General features: G+C 40.9%; 2 protein-coding genes across 3 annotated transcripts in view; both read right to left on the bottom strand.

Annotated features, from left to right (window-relative positions):
- The window catches only part of GDA (guanine deaminase), a 254,581-nt gene that overhangs the window by 36,964 nt on the left and 192,602 nt on the right, over positions 1-25,015 (bottom strand). For both annotated transcript variants that reach the window (XM_044939952.2, XM_025281610.3), the window contains exons 2-3: positions 15,418-15,506; positions 7,829-8,000 (exon numbers count right to left, since the gene is read on the bottom strand). In XM_044939952.2, coding sequence (XP_044795887.1) covers positions 7,829-7,990 — 162 coding nt within the window. In that variant the 5' untranslated portion in view covers positions 7,991-8,000; positions 15,418-15,506. The remainder of the gene's footprint in view (positions 1-7,828; positions 8,001-15,417; positions 15,507-25,015) is intronic.
- On the bottom strand, positions 19,601-22,305 carry LOC102395710 (ras-related protein Rab-15-like). Its single transcript, XM_044939953.2, has one exon. It carries the CDS (start codon positions 22,123-22,125, stop codon positions 21,481-21,483), a length of 645 nt encoding a protein of 214 aa, XP_044795888.2. The 5' UTR covers positions 22,126-22,305; the 3' UTR covers positions 19,601-21,480.

Below are 25,015 nucleotides of genomic sequence, written 5' to 3'. Positions count from 1 at the left end.
TCAGCCATTAAAAAAGAATACATTTGAATCAGTTCTAATGAGGTGGATGAAAACTGGAGCCTATTATACAGAGTGAAGTAAGCCAGAAAGAAAAAACACCAATACAGTATACTAACGCATATATATGGAATTTAGAAAGATGGTAACAATAACCCTGTGTACGAGACAGCAAAAGAGACACTGATGTATAGAACAGTCTTATGGACTCTGTGGGAGAGGGAGAGGGTGGGAAGATTTGGGAGAATGGCATTGAAACATGTAAAATATCATGTATGAAATGAGTTGCCAGTCCAGGTTCGATGCACGATACTGGATGCTTGGGGCTGGTGCACTGGGACGACCCAGAGGGATGGAATGGGGAGGGAGGAGGGAGGAGGGTTCAGGATGGGGAACACATGTAAACCTGTGGCGGATTCATTTTGATATTTGGCAAATCTAATACAGTTATGTAAAGTTTAAAAATAAAATAAAATTAAAAAAAAAAAAAAAAAAAAAAAAGAAAGGGAGGAGGTGAAATTGTCTAAGAAATAATATTAGTCTCCAAACTTAAACTCCTCATAGAATGCTCAGTTCAGTGAATGAAAAACAGAAACCAAGTAAGGCATATAACTAAGCTATTAAGTCTACAAATAAAGAGAAGATACTGAAAGCTTCCACAGAAAGAAAACCATCACAGACAAATAATGGGAATCACAGTGGCACTAGCCTTATCACCAGTGATGCTGAAAGCACAACAATGCCTTCAAAATTCTGGAGGAAAGTTGTTTTATTTACTTTTTATTTATTTACTGAAGTATAGTTGATTTAAGGAGGGAAATCATTTTTAATGTAGAATTTTATACCCTGGTAAATTATCAGTCAAGTGTGAAAGTCAAATAGAGATATGATTAGATACGAAGTCTTAAATGTTTTTCTGCTTTAGGAGTTTAGGAATTTCCTAGAAAATGTGCTTTTAACAAAATGTGAGAGTGATGAAAAGAAAAAGAATTCCCAGGTTGAGAAAATGGGAATTAAACACAGAGGAGAAGCAAAGGGAATCCCCTGATGACAAGAGTATGAGGGACAACCGCATCCAGAATGAAACAGAAGAATGGGAAGATTGTGAGAAACAAATCACAACTGATATTGCCTGATTTGTCCGGACACTTGGAAAAGTACTGATTTACCTGAGTATGGTCTGTATTAAGCAGAAGCTTTTTTTCTTCTTCTTCTTTTTAAATTTTAAAACATGTTTTAGAGCAGTTTCAGGTTCATAGCAAATTGGGAGGAAAGTACAGAGATAGCCCATATACCCCCCACCCCCCCACACACAGCAGAAGCTTTTTAAAGTGCAGAGAAAAACTACATGGAGTTCTTGCTTCTTGCAGATATGACCTGTGTGACCTTGAGAAAACTGCTTTACATTCTCAACATCAGTTTCCTCATTTATGAAATAAGGGGACTCTTTTGACTAGAATGGGACTGGGTTAGAAATGTAAATGTCTACAGGAAGAAAATAATTTGGACTTAAGATAATAGGAAAGAACACGCCCTATCCTAGCAGCCTCTACTCAGCTTCAGTCAATTGTTAGAGATCAGTGATGTTGGTTCATCTTGAAGGTCAAGAGAATTAGGAAAACTGGATTTTTATGTCAGTTTTTTCAAATTTTAAGACACTTAGCACATGAAATGACCAACCTAGACAGCATATTAAAAAGCAGAGACTTTCCTTTGCCAACAAAGATCCATCTAGTCAAGGCTATGGCTTTTCCAATGGTCATGTATGGATATGAGAGTTGGACTGTAAAGAAAGCTGAGCACCGAAGAATTGATGCTTTTGAACTGTGGTATTGGAGAAGACTCTTGAGAGTCCCTTGGACTGCAAGGAGATCCAACCAGTCCATTCTAAAGGAGATCGGTCCTGGGTGTTCATTGGAAGGACTGATGCTAAAGCTGAAACTCCAATACTTTGGCCACCTGATGCAAAGAGCTGACTCATTAGAAAAGACCCTGATGCTGGGAAAGATTGAGGGCAGGAGGAGAAGGGGATGACAGAGGATGAGATGGTTGGATGGCATCACCGACTCAATGGACATGAGTTTGGGTAGACTCTGGGAGTTAGTGATGGACAGGGAGACCTGGCATGCTACGGTTCACGGGGTCGCAAAGAGTTGGACATAACAGAGACTGAACTGAACACATGAAATAAAATATGTCTGATTGTAAGTAAAGGATGTTTAGAACCTGTCAGCTACAGAAAAGGATGCACTAGCTTTCTGCCAGAATCATATGCTGAAGAGGAAAGTTAACACCTTAACAGAGGCATCAAATTCAATCTCCATCTACCAGGAAAGTGCTTGCATCATAGTGTGAAGCAAAGTGAAGTCACTCAGTTGTGTCTGACTCTTTGCGACCCCATGGACTGTAGCCTACCAGGTTCCTCCATCCATGGGATTTTCCAGGCAAAAGTACTGAAGTGGGTTGCCATTTCCTTCTCCAGGGGATCTTCCCAACCCAGGGACTGAACCCAGGTCTCCCGCATTGCAGGCAGACACTACCGTTTGAGCCACCAAGGAAACCAGGGCTTAGTGAATATTGCTGAATGAACACATGAGGAAGCAGACAATCAGAGGCATAAAATTATCTAAAATTAGCATTGCTACATGTATATAACAGGACACAGTATCCTTGAAAGAGGAACAGTCTACTGAGCAGCAAGAGTGAATCAATGACTTGCAAAGTTGGGCTACTGGCATTCTCTAAAAATGTAGCATAAAAGTATATACAGAAATGTCACTGTTTTTCTAACAAGAGCTACCAAAAGAAAGAGCACATTGGAAAGGAAAATATACTAAGAGCAAGAGAAATGGCGGGTGGGGGTGGGGTGGGGGGGCGGGTGAGAGGCAGAGAAATTGAATGAGCATGTGTGCATGAGAAAGATTTATTTCCCAAAATGGAAATGATACTATATTAAAGAAATGAGCTGAAAAAAAAGAACAGATCTATAAGTGAAATTGCAGAACACAAGGATGAAGAAAATCCTGTAGGACAGCAAATTAACTAGAAAGGAAAGAAAATCAGATTTACATTAGTACATTGGATGCTGGTGAGCAAATCAAGAATTCTCTGTAGAGCTAAAATGCATCATTCAAGAGTCAAAACAAATTTTTGGAATTCAAGGGTTTGGATTATCACCCACTTTATTGGGAAAGATTATCATTGTCTATATCCTAAGAAAATGAATCCAAAAGAAAGACTGGGCATCCAAATTTAAAATATTTTAAATTTAGATGGTGAAAAAAAAATTGGAACTAAAATCTCACATGATATAACACAGGACATGGTGAGGGAGGTTCTGTCTTGAAGAAGAGAAGACTAGGTTTCTTATCCTATTAAATGGGAGACTAGAGGAAAATGATAGAAGACTTGTAACACAATTTAATCTAATAGATATTTTTTCAAAAGTCATTTTGACAGACAAAAAACAGTCTTTTTAAAAGTGTATAGAATAATCATAAAAGTTGACCTTTTGTTAGGGAGGGATTGGGGGCAGGAGGAGAAGCGGACGACAGAGGATGAGATGGGTGGATGGCATCACTGACTCGATGGACGTGAGTCTGAGTGAACTCCGGGAGTTGGTGATGGACAGGGAGGCCTGGCGTGCTGCAATTCATGGGGTCGCAAAGAGTCGGACGCGACTGAGAGACTGAACTGAAGAATGGAGAAGGAAATGGCAATCCACTCCAGTATTCTTGCCTGGATAATCCCATGGACAGAGGAGCATGGCAGGCTTCAGTCCATGGGGTCACAAGAGTTGGACACGACTTAGTGACTAAACCATCCATCCATCCAATTACCAAGAAACATAACCACACAAGTTACATTTACTAACCAGAATAAAATGAAACTCAAAACAGAAGTGTAATCTGACATTTTCTAAATTCTCAACACTTTAAACACCTTTCTAAAATGGGCTTGAAGAAGAGATCAAATGGAAAATTTCAGTTAATTAGCTATGATGACAGTGGAAGTAATACTACCAGACACCAAGAGCAAGTCCTTTCTCTGAGTCAGGGGGGATAAAGGTTCTCAAATAGAAAGGCTTCTAGATGAGAAACTGCCATTTCATACTGGACTGGAACAAACTAGAGAGACTAGAAAGTTCAAGAATTGGCTCAAATTATATTTAAGGGACAGGACAAGGAGAGCTCACAGAGGAGTGGGGTAGGGGGAAAAGTGGGGGAAGAAGAGAGGCAAGGAAGAATAGAAGGAGGAACCCACAAAGCTACTCATATTGATACCCACTGAGTTCAGCCAAATGTGGGTGCCTTCTATATGTAATTTAAAAAGTAAGGAACAAATCCGGTTTTAAAATCTAACTGGATAAGCCATTTAAAATGCAGCTACTGTTCTTCACATGTTCTGTGTTTGGGTGTCCCAGGTCCCTGTTCCACCCTGGTTTCTCATAAGCTTTTGAGAGGGCTCTTCCATTAATGATCGATTTTGTATTTTTCCCATTTATAATGAAATCTAGCAGCAATAACATCAAAATTGTGGCTGTGTTGCCCAACCTTTCCCCAGCTTTTAATTCTTGATAAGAATTGTCAAAACCAAGCCTTTTGAGCTCAAAATAGATTGCAAACTTAATATGACCAAATGCTGGAGACGATGTGGAGAGAAGGGAACCCTTCTGCACTGTTGGTGGGAATGTAAATTGGTTAAGCCACTATGGTGAACAGTATGGAGGTTCCTTAAGAAACTAAAAATAGAGCTACCATATAACCCTGCAATCCCACTCCTGGGCATATATCCAGAGAAAAACATGGCCTGTCTACAATAGCGAGACATGGAAGCAACCTAGATGTCTATCAACAGAGAAACGGATAAAGAAGATGTGGTACATACACGCAATGGAATATTACTCAGCCATTAAAAAAGAAATAATGCCATTTGCAGCAACATGGATGACTAGAGAGTGTCATACTGAGTGAAGTATGTAAGTCAGACAGAGAAGGAGAAATAGCATATGACATGCCTTCTATGTGGAATCAAAAAAGAAATAATCCTTCTTGCAAGATAGAAAGAGACTCAACCAACTTAGAAAACGAACTTATGGTTGCCAGGGAGGGAAGGCATAGTTAAAGAATTTGGTCATGTACACACTGCTATATTTAAAACTGATAACCAACAAAGACCTTTTGTATAGGATGTGGAACTCTGCTCAATGTTATATGCCAGGCTGGATTGGAGTGGTGTTTGGTGGAGAATTGATACCTGTATATGTATGACTGAGTTCCTTCTCTGTTCACCTGAAACTACCACAACATTGTTTATCAGCTATACCCCAATATAATGTTTTTGGTATTAAAAAAACTTATAAAAATTTAAATATTTATTTATGTATATATGTATTTAATTGGCTGTGCTGGGTTTTACTTATGTCATTCAAACTCTTAGTTGAGATATGTGGGATCTAGTTCCCTGACCAGGAATCAAACCTGGGCCCCCTGCATTGGTGGCTTGGAGTCTTAGCCACTGGGCCCTAATTTAAAAAAAAAAAAAAAAAGTTAATATGACCATGAGCTTCAAAGCCACTATCAACAGGCCCCTTATCAGATTATATAATTTCCATAAGCTAAAATAGGGGAATAGAGTGGCCCTGACCTCCTGTCTTTTTACCTTGTACTTTAATTATTTGATACCTCTTTGGAATTAACTGAATTCATCTGCTGAATTTTCAATAACCCCATAGAGTAAACATATTCATTCCATTATCCAGAATATTTGCAACCAGTTTGTCTTAGTATATTTACAAAGAATCTCATTCTCCTGTCCTTTGACTCATATTAATCTATATAATATACCAATTCCTGAACTTTCCAGTCTTTCTAGTTCATTCCAGTCCAAAGTCCAATTTGAAATTTCAATCTCTTACCCAGTTTGCAGTGTTTAAAGGGAGATATTCTAGGACTAACTTCTTGGAATTTTTTTTCTTAACAATCTCAAGAGATGTTCACTAACATATACTTTAAATTGTTTTCAGATTAAATTATTACTGTGCAAAACTCTGGGGTCTTGATTGCCTATTTATAGATCCAGGACTGTTCTCTGAGGCAGACAATAAAAAAACAAAACAAAAAATGTCTTGATTTACGAGTACTGCCTCAGCACCTTGGTTTGCATTGCCACAAGTGATCTTCAGCCTAAGGGACAGATTCTAATTAGCAAATCTCAACTTTCTTAACCAGATGTCCATTATACTCTCAGCTCATCCAACTCGTAAAGTCTATGGGCCTGGCTCACAATCAGAAACAGAGGATATGTACACTGAAAATACTTGTTGAGAGTAACACCTATTTCTCCTATTTTGTACTCACTGACAGCAAATATTTGATTTCCCTCTCTGGTTCAGTTAAAGCCAAATTTGTGACAGATTCTAACAAATGCATGGACCCCCATAGTATACATTTTTCTTGGTTTATTTTTTCCTTTGCTCTGATTTCATGACTCATTTTCTTCTCTTGTACACAATGCAATTTTAAGATATCTCTTTTTAGAACAATGGAAGGTAAAAATAAATTTTGAGAATAAAAAGATTTGGTGTGGTTAAAACGATTCATTAACACAATGCACTAGCAACTTCCTACACAGCTTTAGCCCTTCTCAGTTTTCTTGGTGTCATGTGGATCCATGCTAAATATGTAAAATCCACAATTACACTGAATTTATAACTAAGCAAGGCAAATATATAAATGACAACACTTGCTCTTACTGTTCAAGGCTTGGATGCTGCAAGATGTGGGAAACTGGCAGGAAGGCTAGGTCACTGTATAAGGCTTATAATATTATCACCATCACAACATTACTTTAAGAGAAAACCCATCAATGGGTCTAACAAAAATGCAGGAATGCTTAGACTAAGTGTTCTACATGACAAGAGTTAGTGGTTAGATAAGATATTTGCAGCTTTAATTCTCAAATGCAGAAGTTATCTCTGGCTGCTGAATCGCTTGGGCTTGGGGCTGGAGCAGATAATGGGAGCTGGTTTTCCTCAGAGAGTGAAAGGAAGGGTATTTCAGGGCCTTTAGTATATACTGGGTTGGCCAAAAAGGTTGTTCATGTTTTTCTGTAAGATGTTATAGAAAAAGCCAAACAAACTTTTTGGCCAGCCCATAGTTGGCACACCCTGCAGCCACTGTCCTCAGACTGAATTAGCTCCATAGTTCCCTCTAGTGGGCTAATATTCACCACATTCCCACACGCCCTGCAACAGGAGACCATCCTAAAAGCTACCAAAATAATGTGATATTCTTCTAACTAATTTTAATTTTAGATTTCCTTGGACATTTCTTAGAGCAAATACATATGTTAGGCACTATTTTAAGAGCTTAACAAGTATAGACTTGCTTAATTATCATAACAATCCTAAGAAGTAGGTGCTGCCATTATTTTTTTTTTTTTTTTACAGATGGGGAAAGTGAGTCACAGAACTTTCCAAAGGTTACACAGCTATTCCATATGGTACCCAGAATAGCACTGTGGGTTGGCAGGAGTAAAGGAATACACATATGCATTAAACCCAAATTTAGTAAAAAAAAAAAAAAAAAAAAAAAGTAAGGAGAACCCAGGGGATTTGAGGATTTAGATTCAGGTGTTTCTTGGCTAGTGACTAGCTGTGTAGGTGAAGTGGTCACAAACTCACTGAGCTGTGAAAGAACTAAAAACATCTCTATAGTCCATGATAGTCTTAACTGCCTGTTTTTTAATAACTTAAATCTGCCCCCAAGAAATGGATGTTTCTATAGATGACTGAATATAATACACCAATACTCATATGCAAGATACTTACAACAACTCTGGTATATACTTCTTCAGCAAAGTCAATGCTCTGGAATTTGTGTTCTGTAGGAAATGTGTACTTGGTCAACCATTCCAAAAGTGGGAGGTCCATATTACTCCCGGCAAAGGAGTACTGAGGGGCATGGATGTGTGTGTCGACCAGCCCAGGCATGAAGAACTCACTGGAAATTAAGATAGGGAGAAAAGAATTTAATAACATCTTTAGTCATTTTCCATACCTTTAAATCATGTTTTCTCTAGACAGTGATTTAATTGTTTATTCCACCCAGAGTAGATGCAATGAGATGAATGTAAATTATCTTATTATTTAGAAGTCAGAAAATAAAAAATGAAACTCTGCTAGGGGAGACACAGCCCTAAATTGGAATGGCTTGGTGTGAAGTTAACCAAAAAAAAAGGATTTGAATACTCAATTTAGTGAATTAATATATATTTGTTACTCTGTAGCTAGGAGGGAGGGAATCATGAGAATACTTGATCCTTTGTTTTTCATTTTCTTTGGCAGAACTGTGACATATTGAACCCTGGGTTCAGGAAGATAAATCTGGTGGTGACAGGCATGCATGGGGACACCCTTTCAGTCTGTCAAGCATGAGAGCATTTCTGAATAAAGGAAAAGTATAAGTATGAGGGAAAGAACTTGACTTTTTATTAGCTCTAGGTAGTAGACAGAGTCGGACATGACTGAAGTGACTTAGCAGCAGCAGCAGCAGTAGAGGAGAGGAGGTCGCTCAGTCATGTCTGACTCTGCGATCCCATGGACTGTAGCCTACTAGGATTCTCTGTCCATGGGATTTTCCAGGCAAGAGTACTGGAGTGGGTTGCCATTTCCTTCTCCAGTGGATCTTCCTGACCCAGGGATCAAACCCAGGTCTCCTGCATTGCAGGCAGATGCTTTACCCTCTGAGCCACCAGAGAAGCCCCTTAGTAGAGGAGAGGAAAGAGTCAAAGCATTCTAAGTATATCATTTGTGGAAGACAGTTTATTATAGGGGTTACATATATACATTCTTGACTAAGACTGCCTGATTTTGAATTTAGGCCCCACCATAAAATGGCAGTGGTATATTCAACATATTATTTAACCTTTCTGTGACTCAATTTCCCCATGTAAAATGGAGATAGTAGTTTCACAATAGGGCTGTTGTGAGGATTGAGTTAGCATTCGTAAACACAGTGCCTCAGTAATGGAAAGCACCCAGAAAAGTAGCTGTGAAGATGATACAATACTCACAATAAACACATGAAGTAGTACTGTGATCCCCAGCCACAAAAGAGTAAACAAAAAGCTGGGGAAATTTAAATAGCTGGAAAAAAGTAATCATTCAACTTCAGCTCTGGAGTCAAAGAGAGTAAGTTTTTGAGCATGTGAGGCTGAACATATGACATAAAGTACAGAGAACTTATCAGGAAAATCCATTATGAGGGAGGGGCAATGTCATACTAAGCCTACAAAGTATGACCTCCAAGTCTCCAAAAAAACAATTGAACACATGGCATAAGAGGTCACAGAGTTATAAATGGGATTCGGATCTGACAGTCTCCCCTGATTAGGTATCCCTAGAAGCTGGTGGTATAAGAGATTTCTGTAGAAGAAAGAACAAAGCTAAAATTAAGCCTTGAGCAGTACCCTCCACTTAAAAGAGTAAGATTAAGGAAGAGAAGGCCATGCTCAATCTAGGCACAATCACTGTCAGGAAGATAGAGACTCATGATAGAGAGGTGTCGAGGACAGCAATGAAGGGAAGGACAGTGACCAGTGTCAAAAACTGCAAGAGTCAGGACCCTGAGAGAGCACTCATTTCCATACAGTGACTGGGGAGACACCTGATTTCACATGGGCAAGCACTTCATTACCTAAGTACTTACCCAGTCCAAGTATGTCTTAGTTGCTGTCCTAGGTGCTGACGAGAAAGCCATGAATAGGAAAGACAAGTGGAGACAGAAATGACTGGACAAAAACTCTTTGGTAGTGAAGGTTAGAATGGTAATATAGGGGAAGAGTGAAAGTCACTTTTGTTTCCCATGTAGGAGAAACCTGAGCATGTTATGAAGATAGCAGAGATGGAAGAAGGACATAAGGCAGTGGACAATGTCTTCAGAGGCAACAGGGAGTGAGGATTTATCATATCAAAAGTTTAACTTTCATCCAGAAAACCTAGCAATCCTTTTTTAGGAAACAAAGTATTATGAAATGCTTATTAATAGAAACATTCACTTAATCAAAGTTAGAGTCCAAGGTTAATACAGAAAGCAGTACATGCAGGAATGTGGACTGTCAGGGCTGCATTGAGATAAGCAGTCACCAAGCCCAGTTACTCACTAAACAGAAAGAACAAAAGAAGTTTGAGGATGGCAATCTCATTAGTGGCCCAGCCAAGCTTAGAACTCAGTTCTCCACTCAAGACATCACTTGTAGCTAAACCGTCATCATCAAAAGTCAAACTGGAGGCAAAGCAGAGAGGTTTGGAGGCTGAAGCAGGATAAGATGAAAAAGCTCTCCTTTCTCATCCTATTATACTCTTTCACTGTCCTCTTTTCACTTCACTTTACTTAATCACTATCCTAATTTCCTTATAAAAATCTCAACTTTCCCCTGATAAAAACTATCAACTTCACATTCTAAATCTGGAGTGCTGGCTAGGCCTGATCAGAACCTGAGGAAAAAGAACAATATGTGCTCCTATGTACATTTATAAGAACACTCACCTGTCTTTTAATCAACTGAAAAATGCTAGTAAAAGCCCTACCCTACAATCAAGACACATGACTCTCTATTTAAAAGTCTGAGTTACCCAATCTGTCTGCCCTCACACTATTTACTACCCTCATCAACATGCCCTGCAGGGGATGTGATGGTTTCAAGGGCCTGGGAACCCCAGGCTGTTTGAAAACCACTCTTTCGCTGCACAAAAAAATGCAAGGGTATGATAACAACATCTTGTACTTATTAAAAATTTTGGTATTTGTTCATTGTGGAGTTTTTGCATTAATTTTGATTTTTAAAAATACTGCAGTACACTATTGTTTATCTTGATTATTAAGGTTTTTGCCCTCCCCACCTTTAAATTCCTGTGTTCAAGGTGAATGTCTCACTCTAATCCTGGCTCTGCCATGTCTGTCTGGTGCATGGTCACAGCCTGATCCACTCCTATCAAAGCACTGCTGAGTAAGCCAGTTATAATTTTCATTAAAAAAAAAAAAATCCACACTGTGCTGATTTAATTTTTTTCTTCCCTTGTCACTTTTCTATGTGTAGTGCATATAAGTCTCCTGGAACATACATTTGTTAGATGGATTTAACTCCAAGAGAAGCCTCGTAAAGAGGGAACAAGAGGATATAAAACCCACAGATGCATTCACCTCGATCCACATCCTCCAAACACTCCACCATCCTCTCATTTTCCCAACCTCCGTCTCATTCATTTCCAAAGCTTCTTCTGATCCTTCATGATAAAAGCATGCAAGAAGGTGACTTATAAATGTCAATTGTTCTTCAACATATATCCTGGTGAACATGCTTCAAGAGGAAGCAGATGGTAACACCAGAGGTGAAATGATCTCCATGACCACTGATTCATCCACATGCCTATTAGCTGCATACTTCTAAGTCCATGAGAGGCAGCGAGAAGGAGGTAAGAGATGTGATTATAAATGTAAAGTGCAATAAATCTTTAGAGCCAGTCCCCCATCTCTCTGGACTGTCATCAGCTTTTCTGCCTCAAAGCCTTAGGGGAAACACAGTTCACAGATGTGCTTCAGTGGATGAGGTATCTACACCATCTAGGACAATCCTTTGCTAACAGCTCAGGAGACAAGCTCAAAGAGGGGAAGTGCCTGCTTTCCACCTAACAGCTGCAAAGCTGTAGGGTGAGGATTCATGCCAGGTGTTCTGATTCCTAATTCAGTGTTCTCACTATATTATTCTAAACCCTAAAAGTGTTTGTAGAATGAAAACTATTTGGTTGACTTTGGAAGTTTTATTGACTTTGGAAACACACTTGGCCTAAACCCAGACAAAAATCTTTGAATTAAAAAAAAAGTATTCCCATTTCTTTTTTAAAAAATTTATTTATTTATTTTAATTGGAGGCTAATTGCTTTACAACATTGTAGTGGTTTTTGCCATACATTGACATGAATCAGCCATGGGTGTACATGTGTTCCTCATCCTGAACCCCGCTCCCACCTCCCTCCCTATCCCATCCCTCAGGGTCATCCCAGTGCACCAGCCCCAAGCACCCTGTATCATGCATTGAACCTGGACTGGCGATCTGTTTCACATATGGTACTATACATGTTTCAATGCTATTCTCTCAAATCATCCCACCCTTGCCTTCTCCCACAGAATCCAAAAGTCTGTTCTTTACATCTTTATCTCTTTTGCTGTCTTGCATACAGGGTCATCGTTACCATCTTTCTAAATTCCATGTATATACATTAATATGCTGTATTGGTGTCTTTCTTTCTGACTTACTTCACTCTGTATAATAGGCTCCAGTTTCATCCACCTCATTAGAACCGATTCAAATGCATTCTTTTTAATGGCTGAGTAATATTTCATTGTGTATACGTACACCAGCTTTCCTATCCATTTGTCTGCTGATGGACATCTAGGTTGCTTCCATGTCCTGGCTATTATAAACAGTGCTGTGATGAACACTGGTGTACATGTGTCTTTTTCAATTCTGGTTTCCTCAGTGTGTATGCCCAGCAGTGGGATTGCCGGGTTTTATGGCAGTTCTATTTCCAGTTTTTTAAAGAATCTCCACACTGTTCTCCATAGTGGCTGTATTAGTTTGCATTCCCACCAACAGTGTAAGAGGCTTCCCTTTTTTCTGTATCCTCTCCAGCATTTATTGTTTGTAGACTTTTTGATAGCAGCCATTCTGACTGGTGTGAGATGGTACCTCATTGTGGTTTTGATTTGCATTTCTATGATAATGAGTGATGTTGAGCATCGTTTCACGTGTTTGTTAGCCATCTGTATGTCTTCTTTCAAGAAATGTCTGTTTAGTTCTTTGGCCCATTTTTTGATTGGGTCGTTTATTTTTCTGGAATTGAGATGCAGGAGTTGCTTGTATATTTTTGAGATTAATTCTTTGTCCGTTGCTTCGTTTGCTATTATTTTCTCCAATTCTGAAGGCTGTCTTTTCACCTTGGTTATAGTTTCCTTCGTTGTGCAAAAGCTTTTAAGTGTAATTAGATCCCATTTGTTTATTTTTGTTTTTATTTCCAATATTCTGGGAGGTGGGTCATAGAGAATCCTGCCATGACTTAGGTTAGAGAGTGTTTTGCCTATGTTTTCCTCTAGGAGTTTTATAGTTTCTGGTCTTCCATTTAGATCTTTAATCCATTTTGAGTTTATTTTTGTGTATGGTGTAAAAAAGTGTTCGAGTTTCGTTCTTTTACAAGTGGTTGACCAGTTTTCCCAGCACCACTTGTTAAAGAGATTGTCTTTTCTCCATTGTACATTCTTGCCTCCTTTGTCAAAGATAAGGTGTCCATAGGTGTGTGGATTTATCTCTGGGCTTTCTATTTGTTCCATTGATCTATATTTGTGTCTTTGTGCCACATACTGTCTTGATGACTGTAGCTTTGTAGTATAGTCTGAAGTCAGGTGGGTTGATTCTTCCAGTTCCATTCTTCTTTCTCCAGATTGCTTTGGCTGTTCAGGGCTTTTTGTATTTCCATACAAATTGTGAAATTATTTGTCCTAGTTCTCTGAAAAATACCATTGGTGGCTTGATAGGGATTGTATTAAATCTATAGATTGCTTTGGGTAGTATACTCATTTTCACTAAATTGATTCCTTCAATCCATGAACATGGTATATTTCTCCATCTATTTGTGTCCTCTTTGACTTCTTTCATCAGTGTTTTATAGTTTTCTATATATAGGGTTTTTTTTCTTTAGGTATATTTATTCCTAAGTATTTTATTCTTTTCATTGCAATGGTAAATGGAATTGTTTCCTTAATTCCTCTGTTTTCTCATTGCTATTGTATAAGAATGCAAGGGATTTCTGCATGTTAATTTTATATCCTGCAACTTTACTATATTCATTGATTAGCTCTAGTAATTTTCTGGTGGAGTCTTTAGGGTTTTCTATGTAGAGGATCACGTCATCTGCAAACAGTGAGAGTTTTACTTCTTCTTTTCCAATCTGGATTCCTTTTATTTCCTTTTTCTGCTCTGATTGCTGTGGTCAAAACTTCCAAAACTATGTTGAATAGGAGTGGTGAGAGTGGGCACCTTTGTCTTGTTCCTGATTTTAGGGGAAATGCTTTCAATTTTTCACCATTGAGGATAATGTTTGCTGTGGGTTTATCATATATGGATTTTATTATGTTGAAGTATGTTCCTTCTATGCCTTCTGTCCGGAGGGTTTTTATCATAAATGGATGTTGAATTTTGTCAAAGGCTTTCTCTGCATCTATTGAGATAATCATATGGTTTTTACTTTTCAATTTGTTAATGTGGTGTATTACATTGATTGATTTGCAGATATTCTCAGGCAAGAATACTGGAGTGGTTGCCATTTCCTTCTCCAGAGGATCTTCCCAGACCAGGGATCGAAGCCACCCTTCTGCATTGGCAGGTGGATCCTTTACCACTGAGCCATCTGGGAAGCCCTGTACCACTAAAGTAGTTGGAAGATAAAATCCTAGCTTAAGTGCTCTTTTGGAGATAGGTCTATATAGTCAAAGCTATGGTTTTTCCAGTAGTCATGTACGGATGTGAGAATTGAACTATAAAGAAGGCTGAGTGCCAAAGAATTGATGCTTTTAAACTGTTGTGCTGGAGAAGACTCTGGAGAGTCCCTTGGATTGCAAGGAGATCAAACCAGTCAATCCTAAAGGAAATCAACCCTGAATATACATTGGAAGGACTGATGCTGAAGCTGAAGCTCCAATACTTTGGCCACCTGACTCATTGGAAAAGATGCCGATGCTCAAAAAGATTGAAGGCAGGAGGAGAAGGGGATGACAGAGGATGAGATGGTTGGATGCCATCACCAACTCAATGGACATGAGTTAGAGCAAACTCTGAGAGATGGTGAGGAACAGGGAGGCCTGGTGTGCTACAGTCCATGGGATCACAAAGAGTTAGACATGACTGAGAGATTGAATAACAACTTCCTTATGCGCGCTGTCAGAGTTTTTCCTCTCTAAACCTCGTCTCACCTCCCACTAGTTCATCTCTATCATGCTCCCTAATTACTTCCTTTACAGAAGGCATCACTGTCATGCTTACCTATCTGTGCACTTGTTTATGCTCTCTCTTCGGCATGGACCATAAACCCAGTAAGCACAAATACTCTGTATATCATTTTCACCTCCAGATCCTATTCTTGCACATAATAAATGCAATAAGTATTTGCTGAAGAAGTAAGTGAATGATGGAAGCCTCTAGTTCTCAAAGTTTCCACCTTTCAGCTCCATGTTCTCTATTTACCTTCTCTTGCCCATCTCATCCTCAAAAAAAGAGAAAGACCTCTCTGTCTCTCAAGACAGGTTCTTAGCATTTGAGACTAGTTAATAGCATCAAGTAAAAGGGAAGAAGTTGACTCTGACTTACTGGTGGCTCAGTTCTCTTATTTCACACAACTTGAAGCACCATTCTTTGGCCAGCTTTTCTTGTTGGGATGCTTCTTCCAAAAACACTATCTTTAAAAAAAAGAAAGAAAGAAATGATAAATTAATGAACCATGGCCATTTGTTGTTATTAAATGTCTAAATTTTTCAAGGGACTATCCCATAGCTGAACTAATTTTAAAGGGTATTTGACACCAAATGGGATACAGATTAGGGGTAAAGACAGAGATTTGTCTTTGTTTGTCCAAAGAAATAAACTGCATGAAATTTCTCCTTTTCTGCCATTCTATAGATATAAGTAAGACTTCAAAAATTCTAATTTGAAGATACAGGGTATTAAAAATGGATAATTGATGTCTATTTCTGTCCACCCCCACAAAATGATTAAGGGAAACAATTGTTTATAGAAAGCACCTCAGTGCTGATGAATGAGAGATTTTTGTTAGGCTATTATAGGGAACACAAGCCCAGAGCACAACAGGAGTACATCATAAGGCAGTTTATTAACACTGAATATAACTGCATGTGATAACTGCCTGACAATGGAGTCTTAGCATGAACTATGTTGATGTTCTGATGCTAGACATCCATTGTAAAGAGGTCTGCCATATTTTCTAGTATTGTGCATGAAACACTAACAGAATGATCTCTCACATGGGGCTTGTGAGTCCATGCACAATAGGTGAGAAACCTTGGACGGGTCTCAATCTCTCTTGGTCTGGTTTTCACATCTGCAAACTGAGGCTAACATCAGTACATACTTCACAAAGTGACTGTGAAGATCAAATACTCTTAATTTTAATTAAGAATTTAGCCCATCCCTGGAACATGTTAAATGCTAGATACATTATTTTCTACTGTTTATTCTTTTTAAGTAGAGTGTGATTGCTTTCTCTATAAAAGTGGATTGTAAAGCAAGAAAAGACAAGGAAAAATGAAATATATGTGAACAAAATAACCTGTTTTATGCAATAAACATTATTTTCATATATTTTCACATTAGTGAAAATAAATGTTTCATGGAACATGAAATATTGAAAATACTTATAGAAAATGTATCTAAACAATTAGAAGCAAGACAATATTGTGCAGGAAAGTTTGTGGAATAAAAAAATAAAATAAACACTGACTTTTCTATTCTTTGATGATATCTTTTTATTAAAAAATAGGGATTTTTATCAGAAGAGAAAATGAAAAATGTAATTCCTACAAATAAGAAAAAGTAAATTGATGATTCCAAAAATATTTTTGAATCAATAAATCAAAGCAGATATAAAGTTAATTAAAAATCACAAAAACAGAACTTATTAATATATCCCAGAGCTGATCTATCATTTACCATTACCAAAAAAAAGAAGGAGGGAGGGAGGAAGAAAATTTTTGTAAAGTACTACATTCATACATTTGAAACAAATACTTTTCAGGAAAATATAAATGATCAAAATTTATTCTGGAGATATAGGAAAACTGAATGAACCAGTAATTCTATGAGAAACTAAGGAAAATTTACTAACCGTTTAGGGAAGCTCATGGTTCAGAACCATGCTGTCTAATAGAAATAAAATGCCTATCACAAATGCAAGCCACATTTATAATTTTAAGTTTTCTAATACCTACACTAAAAGCATAAAAGTATAAAACAGTAAAATTAATTTTAATGACATGTTTTATTTATCAATATAGGTGGCCAAGGTAAAAGATTATCATGTCAATATAAAATCAACATAAAAATTTTTAATTTTACTTTTTTTCATATTTAGTCTTTAAAATCCAAGGTATGTTTTATATTTAAAATATATTTCAATCTGGTTGATAAATTTTCTTTAGAAATATTTAATCTATATATTTTGACTTTACATAATCTACAAAACATAGACTCACATAACCAGGTTGTCCTTAAAAGACTGCAACACTGAAGATAAGTATCAATTTTTAATGAGAAATTAAATTTAAAATAAAGATAAAATTTAAAAATTCAGCTCCTCAGTCATATTAACCACATTCAAGGTGCTTATTATACCATATTAGATAGCACACAGAGAATTTTATGACAAAGTTCTTTCCAGCTTACAAAGAATATATGTCTGTGCTAAGAGTTCCAGAGCATGGAAAACAATGGACACCTCTTTATTTCTACAAAGCTACCACAATCCTCATACTAAAACCTGACAATACACACACATATACGTAAAAACAGATACACAGAGAGTGAAAATTATTATAACCCAATGCCTCTGTAATATAATTATTAAATAAATAATAATACTACAGATGCAAGGGGCTTCCCTAGTGGAGAATACACAACAGAAGAACTATACAAAAAAGGTCTTAATGACCCAAATAACCACGATGGTGTGGTCACTCAGCTAGAGCCAGATATCCTGGAGTGTGAAGTCAAGTAGGCTATAGGAACCATTAATATAGACAAAGCTAGTGGAGGTAATAGCATTCCATCTGGGCTATTTAAAATCTTAAAAACTGATATTGTTATGGTGCTACACTCAGTATGTCAGCAAATTCAAAAAACTCAGCAGTGGCCACAGGACTGGAAAAGGTCAGTTTTCATTCCAATTCAAAGAAGGGCAATGTCAAAGAATGTTCAAACTACTGCATAATTGTGTTCATTTCATATGCTAGCAAGGTAATGTTCAAAATCTTTCAAGCTAGGCTTCAGCAGTACTTGAATCAAGAACTTCCAGATGTATAAGCTGGATTTAGAAAAAGCAAAGGAACCAGAGATCAAATACCCAAAAGTCATTAGATCATAGAGAAAGCAAGAGAATTCTAGAAAAGCATCTACTTCTGCTTCATTGACTATGCAAAGGCCTTTGTGTGCATCACAACAAACTGGAAATTTCTTAAAGAGTTCGGAATACCAGACCACTTTACCTGTCTCCTGAGAAACCTGTATGCAGTTAAAGAAGTAACAGAAATGGATATGGAACAATGGACTGGTTCCAAATTGGGAAAGGAGTACATCAAGGCTGTATATTGTCACCCTGCTTATTTAACTTCTATGTACAGTATATCAGGCAAAGTGCTCAGCTGGATAAATTACAACCTGGAATCAAGATTGTAGGGAGAAATATCAAAAACCTCAAATATGCAGATGATACCACTCTAATGGCAGAAAGTAAAGAGGAACTGAAGAGCCTCTTAATGAAGGTGAAAGAGTAGAGTAATAAAAGAGCTGGCTTAAAACTCAACATTCAAAAAACTAAGATTGTGGTATCCAGTCCCATCACTTCATGGCAAAAAAAAGGGGAAATGGGAAAATGTGGAAGCAGTGACAGATTTTATTTTCTTGGGGTCCAAAATCACTGCAGATGGTTACTGCAGCCATGAAATTAAAATGCTTGCTCCTTGGAAGAAAAGCTATGACAAACTTAGACAGCATATTAAAAAGCAGAGACATCACTTTGCTGACAAAGGTCCATGTAGTTAAAGCTATGGGTTTTCCAGTGGTCATGTACAGATGTGAGAGTTGGACCATTAAGATGGCCTAGTGCCAAAGAATTGATCCTTTCACATTGTGGTGCTAGAGAAGACTCTTTTGTGTGTGTGTGTGTGTGTGTGTGTGTGTGTGTGTGTGATTGGAAATATTCTTTATTTTGTAAACATCTGTGTTTAAAATAGATGAACCCTGCTCACAATTCCTCTACTGGACCCGAGACACAGCACACAAAAGTTCACCCGTCACAGGGAGAAGGTGGGGCTCACGAGCAGGTGCCAGGGGTGGCGCTGAGTCTCAAGACGGCAGATGCAGATGTGGTCAGGAGTCCACAGGCAGGCGCGCCTGCTCAACAGTCTAAGGCCAGGGCCCAGGCCGCCTCCTGGATCAGAGTTCAGGGATGAGGCCGACTCTGGTACCTGGTGAGCCTAGCTGCACCCTAAAATCCCAGCGCCCCTCCTGCCCCATACCTCTCCCCAGAAGTGGCCCCGTGGATGCGGCTTCTCAGGCCATAGAGTCTCAACCCCAAGGTTTCCCTTCCAGAACCCCTAGGGCACAGTAAAAATACAGTCCCTTTCCTGAGGGGGCTAGGAGAGGAAGGCAATGGTGCTCGGCCAGACCTTCAGGGAAGTGGCGACACCGATCCACAGGCTGGAGCCAATGGCCAGCATAAACTCCCCCCCCCCTCAGGTCCCTGGTGGAGGGCACACCAAGGGCTGGCACTGCCGACCCCCCACCCCAGAGTTGGTGCTATGTCTAGACGTTCGAGGAGACAAGTCCTCAAGGAAGCATTCTCAGCTGTGGTCACGACTTCATCCTAGAGAGTCAGCTCTTTACGTTTCTCATCAGCCGACAATTACTCTGGCTTTCTTTTTCCTTCCATATAACCTGTCCCAAGTCCCTACATCCTGAGCTGCCCTCTCCTGATGTATTAAGAGTTAGGAGGGAAGGTTTGGCGATTTCATCCCTCACCATTTTTTCCAGAGGAGTCAGTGGGGCTATTAATCCTTCACACACGTGTGTCCTGGACTTTAGTTATTAACAACTGGTGAATGTGCAACGCCTAGTTCTTTGTTTTTGCTCCAGCACCAGCCATGTCTCACAGCTTACGACCAAGCCTCCTCCCGAGGCTTCTCCCATCGTGGGAAGGGCGGGAAGAACCCTCCTAGGGCTGCTAACTGACATGTTTTCCCCCTCAAAGGGCCTCCTGCAAACTACTCTGTACTGTATGGAGTTAAAAGAAACTTCTTTCTGAAACAAAGGGCCCTGGAGGAGGGAATCGGCTTCCCCCTACCTGTTGCCACAGGGCAGTTGGCACACCCACGAGCCTCTGACTCAGGAGCTCGAGGGACAAGATGAGCACTTGGTCCTGAAGGCTGAAGGGACAGCACCACGCATTCCCACCCAGGGCTCGCCTGCCTCCTGCCCACGCGCTCCCGCCCTCCTCCCACAGACTCTGGGTCTCGGGAGAACCTTAAGAGCTGAAGGCTGGGCTCAATGAAAGACCACCAGCCTGGTTCTGTCCCCTGTCACCTGCCAGGGGGTGTTGGGGAAATGCCCTTCTTACATAAGAAATGGAAGATGGGGCCCCGGAATCCCTGCTGTTGCCCAATTCCCCTCTGGTTTGCAAACTGGTTTGCAAACTGTCCCAGCTCTTAACTTGCAGGAGCTGGCCCTTCTCTTCCAAACACTCCCCTTCCTGCAGTATGTGGCTGGCTCTGGGGTAGGGGGGGCTCTCCTCACCCCTGCAGTGTCCACAGGCCTTGATCCACATCTTGAAATTCAGGAGCCCAGGGGGTATGGGAGGTAGAGAATGGAGGTGACTTTTTATCCCTGCCACCCCTCATCATTTTTTTTCTTTCTTCTCTGAAGCACCTGTCTCCAAGCTCAGGTCCCCCAAGAGGCAGGTGGGCAGGCAGCCAAGCGTGGGGTAGACTGGGGTGGGAGGGAGGAGAGGCCCAGATGTGGGGACCACCAGTTAGGGCTTTCCTTCCTCCCCTGTGTTCTTCTCTGCCTGGTCACCCAGGAGGCAGGCCCGTGGCACAAGAAGGGGCGGGTGGTGGCGGGGGGAGATGGAAGCAGCTCCGGGGGCTGCAGGTGAGGCTTCTCCCGGGAGCTGAGCAGGGGGAGTGCAGTCCTGGGCCTGAGTGAGGAGGAAGGGGAAGGCGCTGCCCCAGCAGTGACACGTGGGCACAGGGAGGTGAGGGCTTCCATACGAGTACAGCCGAGCAGAAGGGACAGAGAAGTGGGAAGAAGCGAGAAACAGCGGAGAGGAGACCAGACGCACCGAGAGACAAGGAGCCTACAGTGGCCTTGACTCCAGACTTCGGCATCGCCTGGGAGCTCCAGGCAGTGAAGATGTGCTCGTCACACATCGAGGGGCTCGCAGCAGGCCTGTGGCTGGGGACACAGGCTGGTGGGGCCCCCCCAGGTGGAGGCTGCTCCCCGGGGCCAGGCAGGGGAGGAGGAGCAGCGGCCAACATGCCGCAGGGTCACCTGAAGGAGAGGGGCAGCGGGGCGAGGCCCAGGCTCCCTGTGCCCGCAGGCCTCCTGCGGGGAGAGTGGGGCTGTGCGGGAGTGCTCCACGCAGGATGCTCAGCACCAGCAGGTTTTTGAAGAGTTTGCCGGGCCCTCGGGTTTGCCTTCATCCTCCTCCAGCTCCGCCAAGGCCAACTCGTGGTTAGCAAGTGTCTGCAGACCTTCCAGCTCCTTCCTGTGGGCTTGCAGCACCAGCTCCGTCAGGGTCAGGTGCGTGAAGGACTCTTTAATGTTGAGGTTGGTGCAGGCACTTGTTTCGTAGAAGTCCATGCCATACTCTCTAGCCAGCTGCTGCCCTTGTTCTCTTCCCACCTGCCGTTTCTGCTCTTCATCGGCCTTATTCCCTATAAGTATCTTCTGGACACCTTCTGGTGCGTACTGGTCCACATCACTGACCCACTTCATGATGTGCTGGTAAGAGCGCTCGCTGCTAATGTCATAGACTAAAAATATTCCCTGGGCCCGTCGATAGTACTGCTTTGTGATGGTCTGATATCTCTCCTGCCCTGCCGTGTCGCAAATCTGTATCAGCACTTTGATGCCATCTACCTCTATAGTCTTCATCTTAAAGTCGACACCAATGGTGGAGATGTGCGAGGAGTGGAACTCGTTGTCGGTGAAGCGGCACAGCAGGCAGGTCTTGCCCACCCCAGAGTCCCTGATCAGGAGCAGCCGGAACAGCACATCGTACTGTTTCGCCATGGCTGAGCCGGAGAGGGCCGGGGGCTGCGGGCAGCGGGCTCAGCCCTGCTCCGCCGGGGCCATCGCGGCGCACGCTCCTAGAGAAGACTCTTGAGAGTCCCTTGGATAGCAAGGAGATCAAACCAGTCAATCCTAAAGGAAATCAATCCTGATTATTCATTGGAAGGACTAAATATGAAGCTTCTATACTTTGGCCACCTGATGCAAAGTGCCGACTCATTGGAAAAGACCCTGATGCTAAGAAAGAGTGAAGGCAGAAGGAGAAGGGGGTGGCAGAGGATGAGACGGTTAGATAGCATCATCGATTCAGTGGACATGAATATGAGCAAACTCCAGGAGACAGTGAAAGACTGGGAAGCCTGGAGTGCTCCAGTCCACGGGGTCGCAAAGAGTCAGACATGACTTAGTAACCAAACAACAACAGATGCAAAAATAATCCCAATGATATACTGACAATAAAAAGCAAAAATATGTTAAAATAATAATTCAGCATGTATGCAGTATATAAGCCTCAATTACTTCAACCAAACAAGACACACTTTCAGTGAACTTATCAGTTCAGTTTAGTTCAGTTGCTCAGTCGTGTCTGACTCTTTGTGACCCCTTGAATCACAGCACGCCAGGCCTCCCTGTCCATCACCAACTCCCGGAGTTCACTCAGGCTCACATCCATCAAGTCAGTGATGCCATTCAGCCATCTCATCCTCTGTTGGACCCTTCTTCTCCTCCCCCCAACCCCTCCCAGCAGCAGAGTCTTTTCCAATGAGTCAACTCTTCGCATGAGGTGGGCGAAGTACTGGAGTTTCAGCTTTAGCATCATTCCTTCCAAAGAAATCCCAGGGCTGATCTTCAGAATGGACTGGTTGGATCTCCTTGCAGTCCAAGGGACTCTCAAGAGTCTTCTCCAACACCACAGTTCAAAAGCATCAATTCTTTGGCGCTCAGCTTTCTTCACAGTCCAACTCTCACATCCATACATGACTACTGGAAAAACCATAGCCTTGACTAGATGGATTTTGTTGGCAAAGTCTGTCTCTGTTTTCAATATGCTACCTGGTTGGTCATAACTTTCCTTCCAAGGAGTAAGCGTCTTTTAAATTCATGGCTGCAGTCACCATCTGCAGTGATTTTGGAGCCCCCAAAAATAAAGTCTGACACTGTTTCCACTGTTTCCCCATCTATTTCCCATGAAGTGATAGGACAGAGGCCATGATCTTTGTTTTCTGAATGTTGAGCTTTAAGCCAACTTTTTCACTCTCCACTTTCACTTTCTTCAAGAGGCTTTTGAGTTCCTCTTTACTTTCTGCCATAAGGGTGGTGTCATCTGCATATCTGAGGTTGTTGATATTTCTCCCAGCATTCTTGATTCCAGCTTGTGCTTCTTCCAGTCCAGCATTTCTCATGATGTACTCGTTAAATAAGCAGGGTGACAATATACAGCCTTGATGTGCTCCTTTTCCTATTTGGAATCAGTCTGTTGTTCCATGTCCAGTTCTAACTGTTGCTTCCTGATCTGCATATAGGTTTCTCAAGAGGCAGGTCAAGCGGTCTGGTATTCCCATCTCTTTCAGAATTTTCCACAGTTTATTGTGATCCACACAGTCAAAGGCTTTGGCATAGTCAATAAAGCAGAAATAGATATTTTTCTGGAACTCTCTTGCTTTTTCCACGATCCAGCAGATGTTGGTTCCTCTGCCTTTTCTAAAACCAGCTTGAACATCTGGAAGTTCATGGTTCACATATTGCTGAAGTCTGGCTTGGAGAATTTTGAGCATTACTTTACTAGCGTGTGAGATGAGTGCAATTGTGCGGTAGTTTGAGCATTCTTTGGCATTGCCTTTCTTTGGGATTAGAATGAAAACTGACCTTTTCCAGTCCTGTGGCCACTGCTGAGTTTTCCAAATTTGCTGGCATATTGAGTGCACTTTCACAGTATCATCTTTCAGGATCTGAAATAGCTCCACTGGTATTCCATCACCTCCACTAGCTTTGTTTGTAGTGATGCTTACTAAGACCCACTTGACCTCACATTCCAGGATGTCTGGCTCAAGGTGAGTGATCACACCATTGTGATTATCTGGGTCGTGAAGATCTTTTTTTGTACAGTTCTTCTGTGTATTCTTGCCACCTCTTCTTAATATCGTCTGCTTTTGTTAGGTCCATACCATTTCTGTCCTTTATCGAGCCCATCTTTGCATGAAATGTTCCCTTGGTGTCGCTAATTTTCTTGAAGAGATCTCTAGTCTTTCCCATTCTGTTGTTTTCCTCTATTTCTTTGCATTGATCGCTGAGAAAGGCTTTCTTATCTCTCCTTGCTATTCTTTGGAACTCTGCATTCAGAGGCTTATATCTTTCCTTTCCTCCTTTGCTTTTTGCTTCTCTCCTTTTCACAGCTATTTGTAAGGCCTCCTCAGACAGCCATTTTGCTTTTTTGCATTTCTTTTCCACAGAGATGGTCTTGATCCCTGCCTCCTGTACAATATCACGAACCTCCGTCCATAGTTCATCAGGCACTCTATCTATCAGATCTAGTCCCTTAAATCTATTTCTCACTTCCACTGTATAATCATAAGGGATTTGATTTAGGTCATACCTGAATGGTCTAGTGGTTTTCCCTACTTCTTTAAGTCTGAATTTCTCAATAAGGATTTCATGATCTGAGCCACAGTCAGCTCCTGGTCTTGTTTTTGTTGACTGTATAGAGCTTCTCCATCTTTGGCTGCAAAGAATATAATCAATCTGATTTCGGTGTTGACCATCTGGTGATGTCCATGTGTAGAGTCTTCTTTTGTGTTGTTGGAAGAGGCTGTTTGCTATGACCAGTGCATTTTCTTGGCAAAACTCTATTAGTCTTTGCCCTGCTTCATTCCATATTCCAAGGCCAAATTTG

Source organism: Bubalus bubalis, chromosome 3, assembly GCF_019923935.1.
Source record: "Bubalus bubalis isolate 160015118507 breed Murrah chromosome 3, NDDB_SH_1, whole genome shotgun sequence".
NCBI classification, from domain to species: Eukaryota; Metazoa; Chordata; class Mammalia; order Artiodactyla; family Bovidae; genus Bubalus; species Bubalus bubalis.
Note: the sequence above shows the minus strand (reverse complement) of the source record. Positions and strands in the feature narration are given on the sequence as shown.

What these genes read in the sequence shown, in the direction of transcription:
- LOC102395710 (XM_044939953.2), bottom strand. Translation starts at nt 22,125, where the DNA reads ATGGCGAAACAGTACGATGTGCTGTTCCGGCTGCTCCTGATCAGGGAC.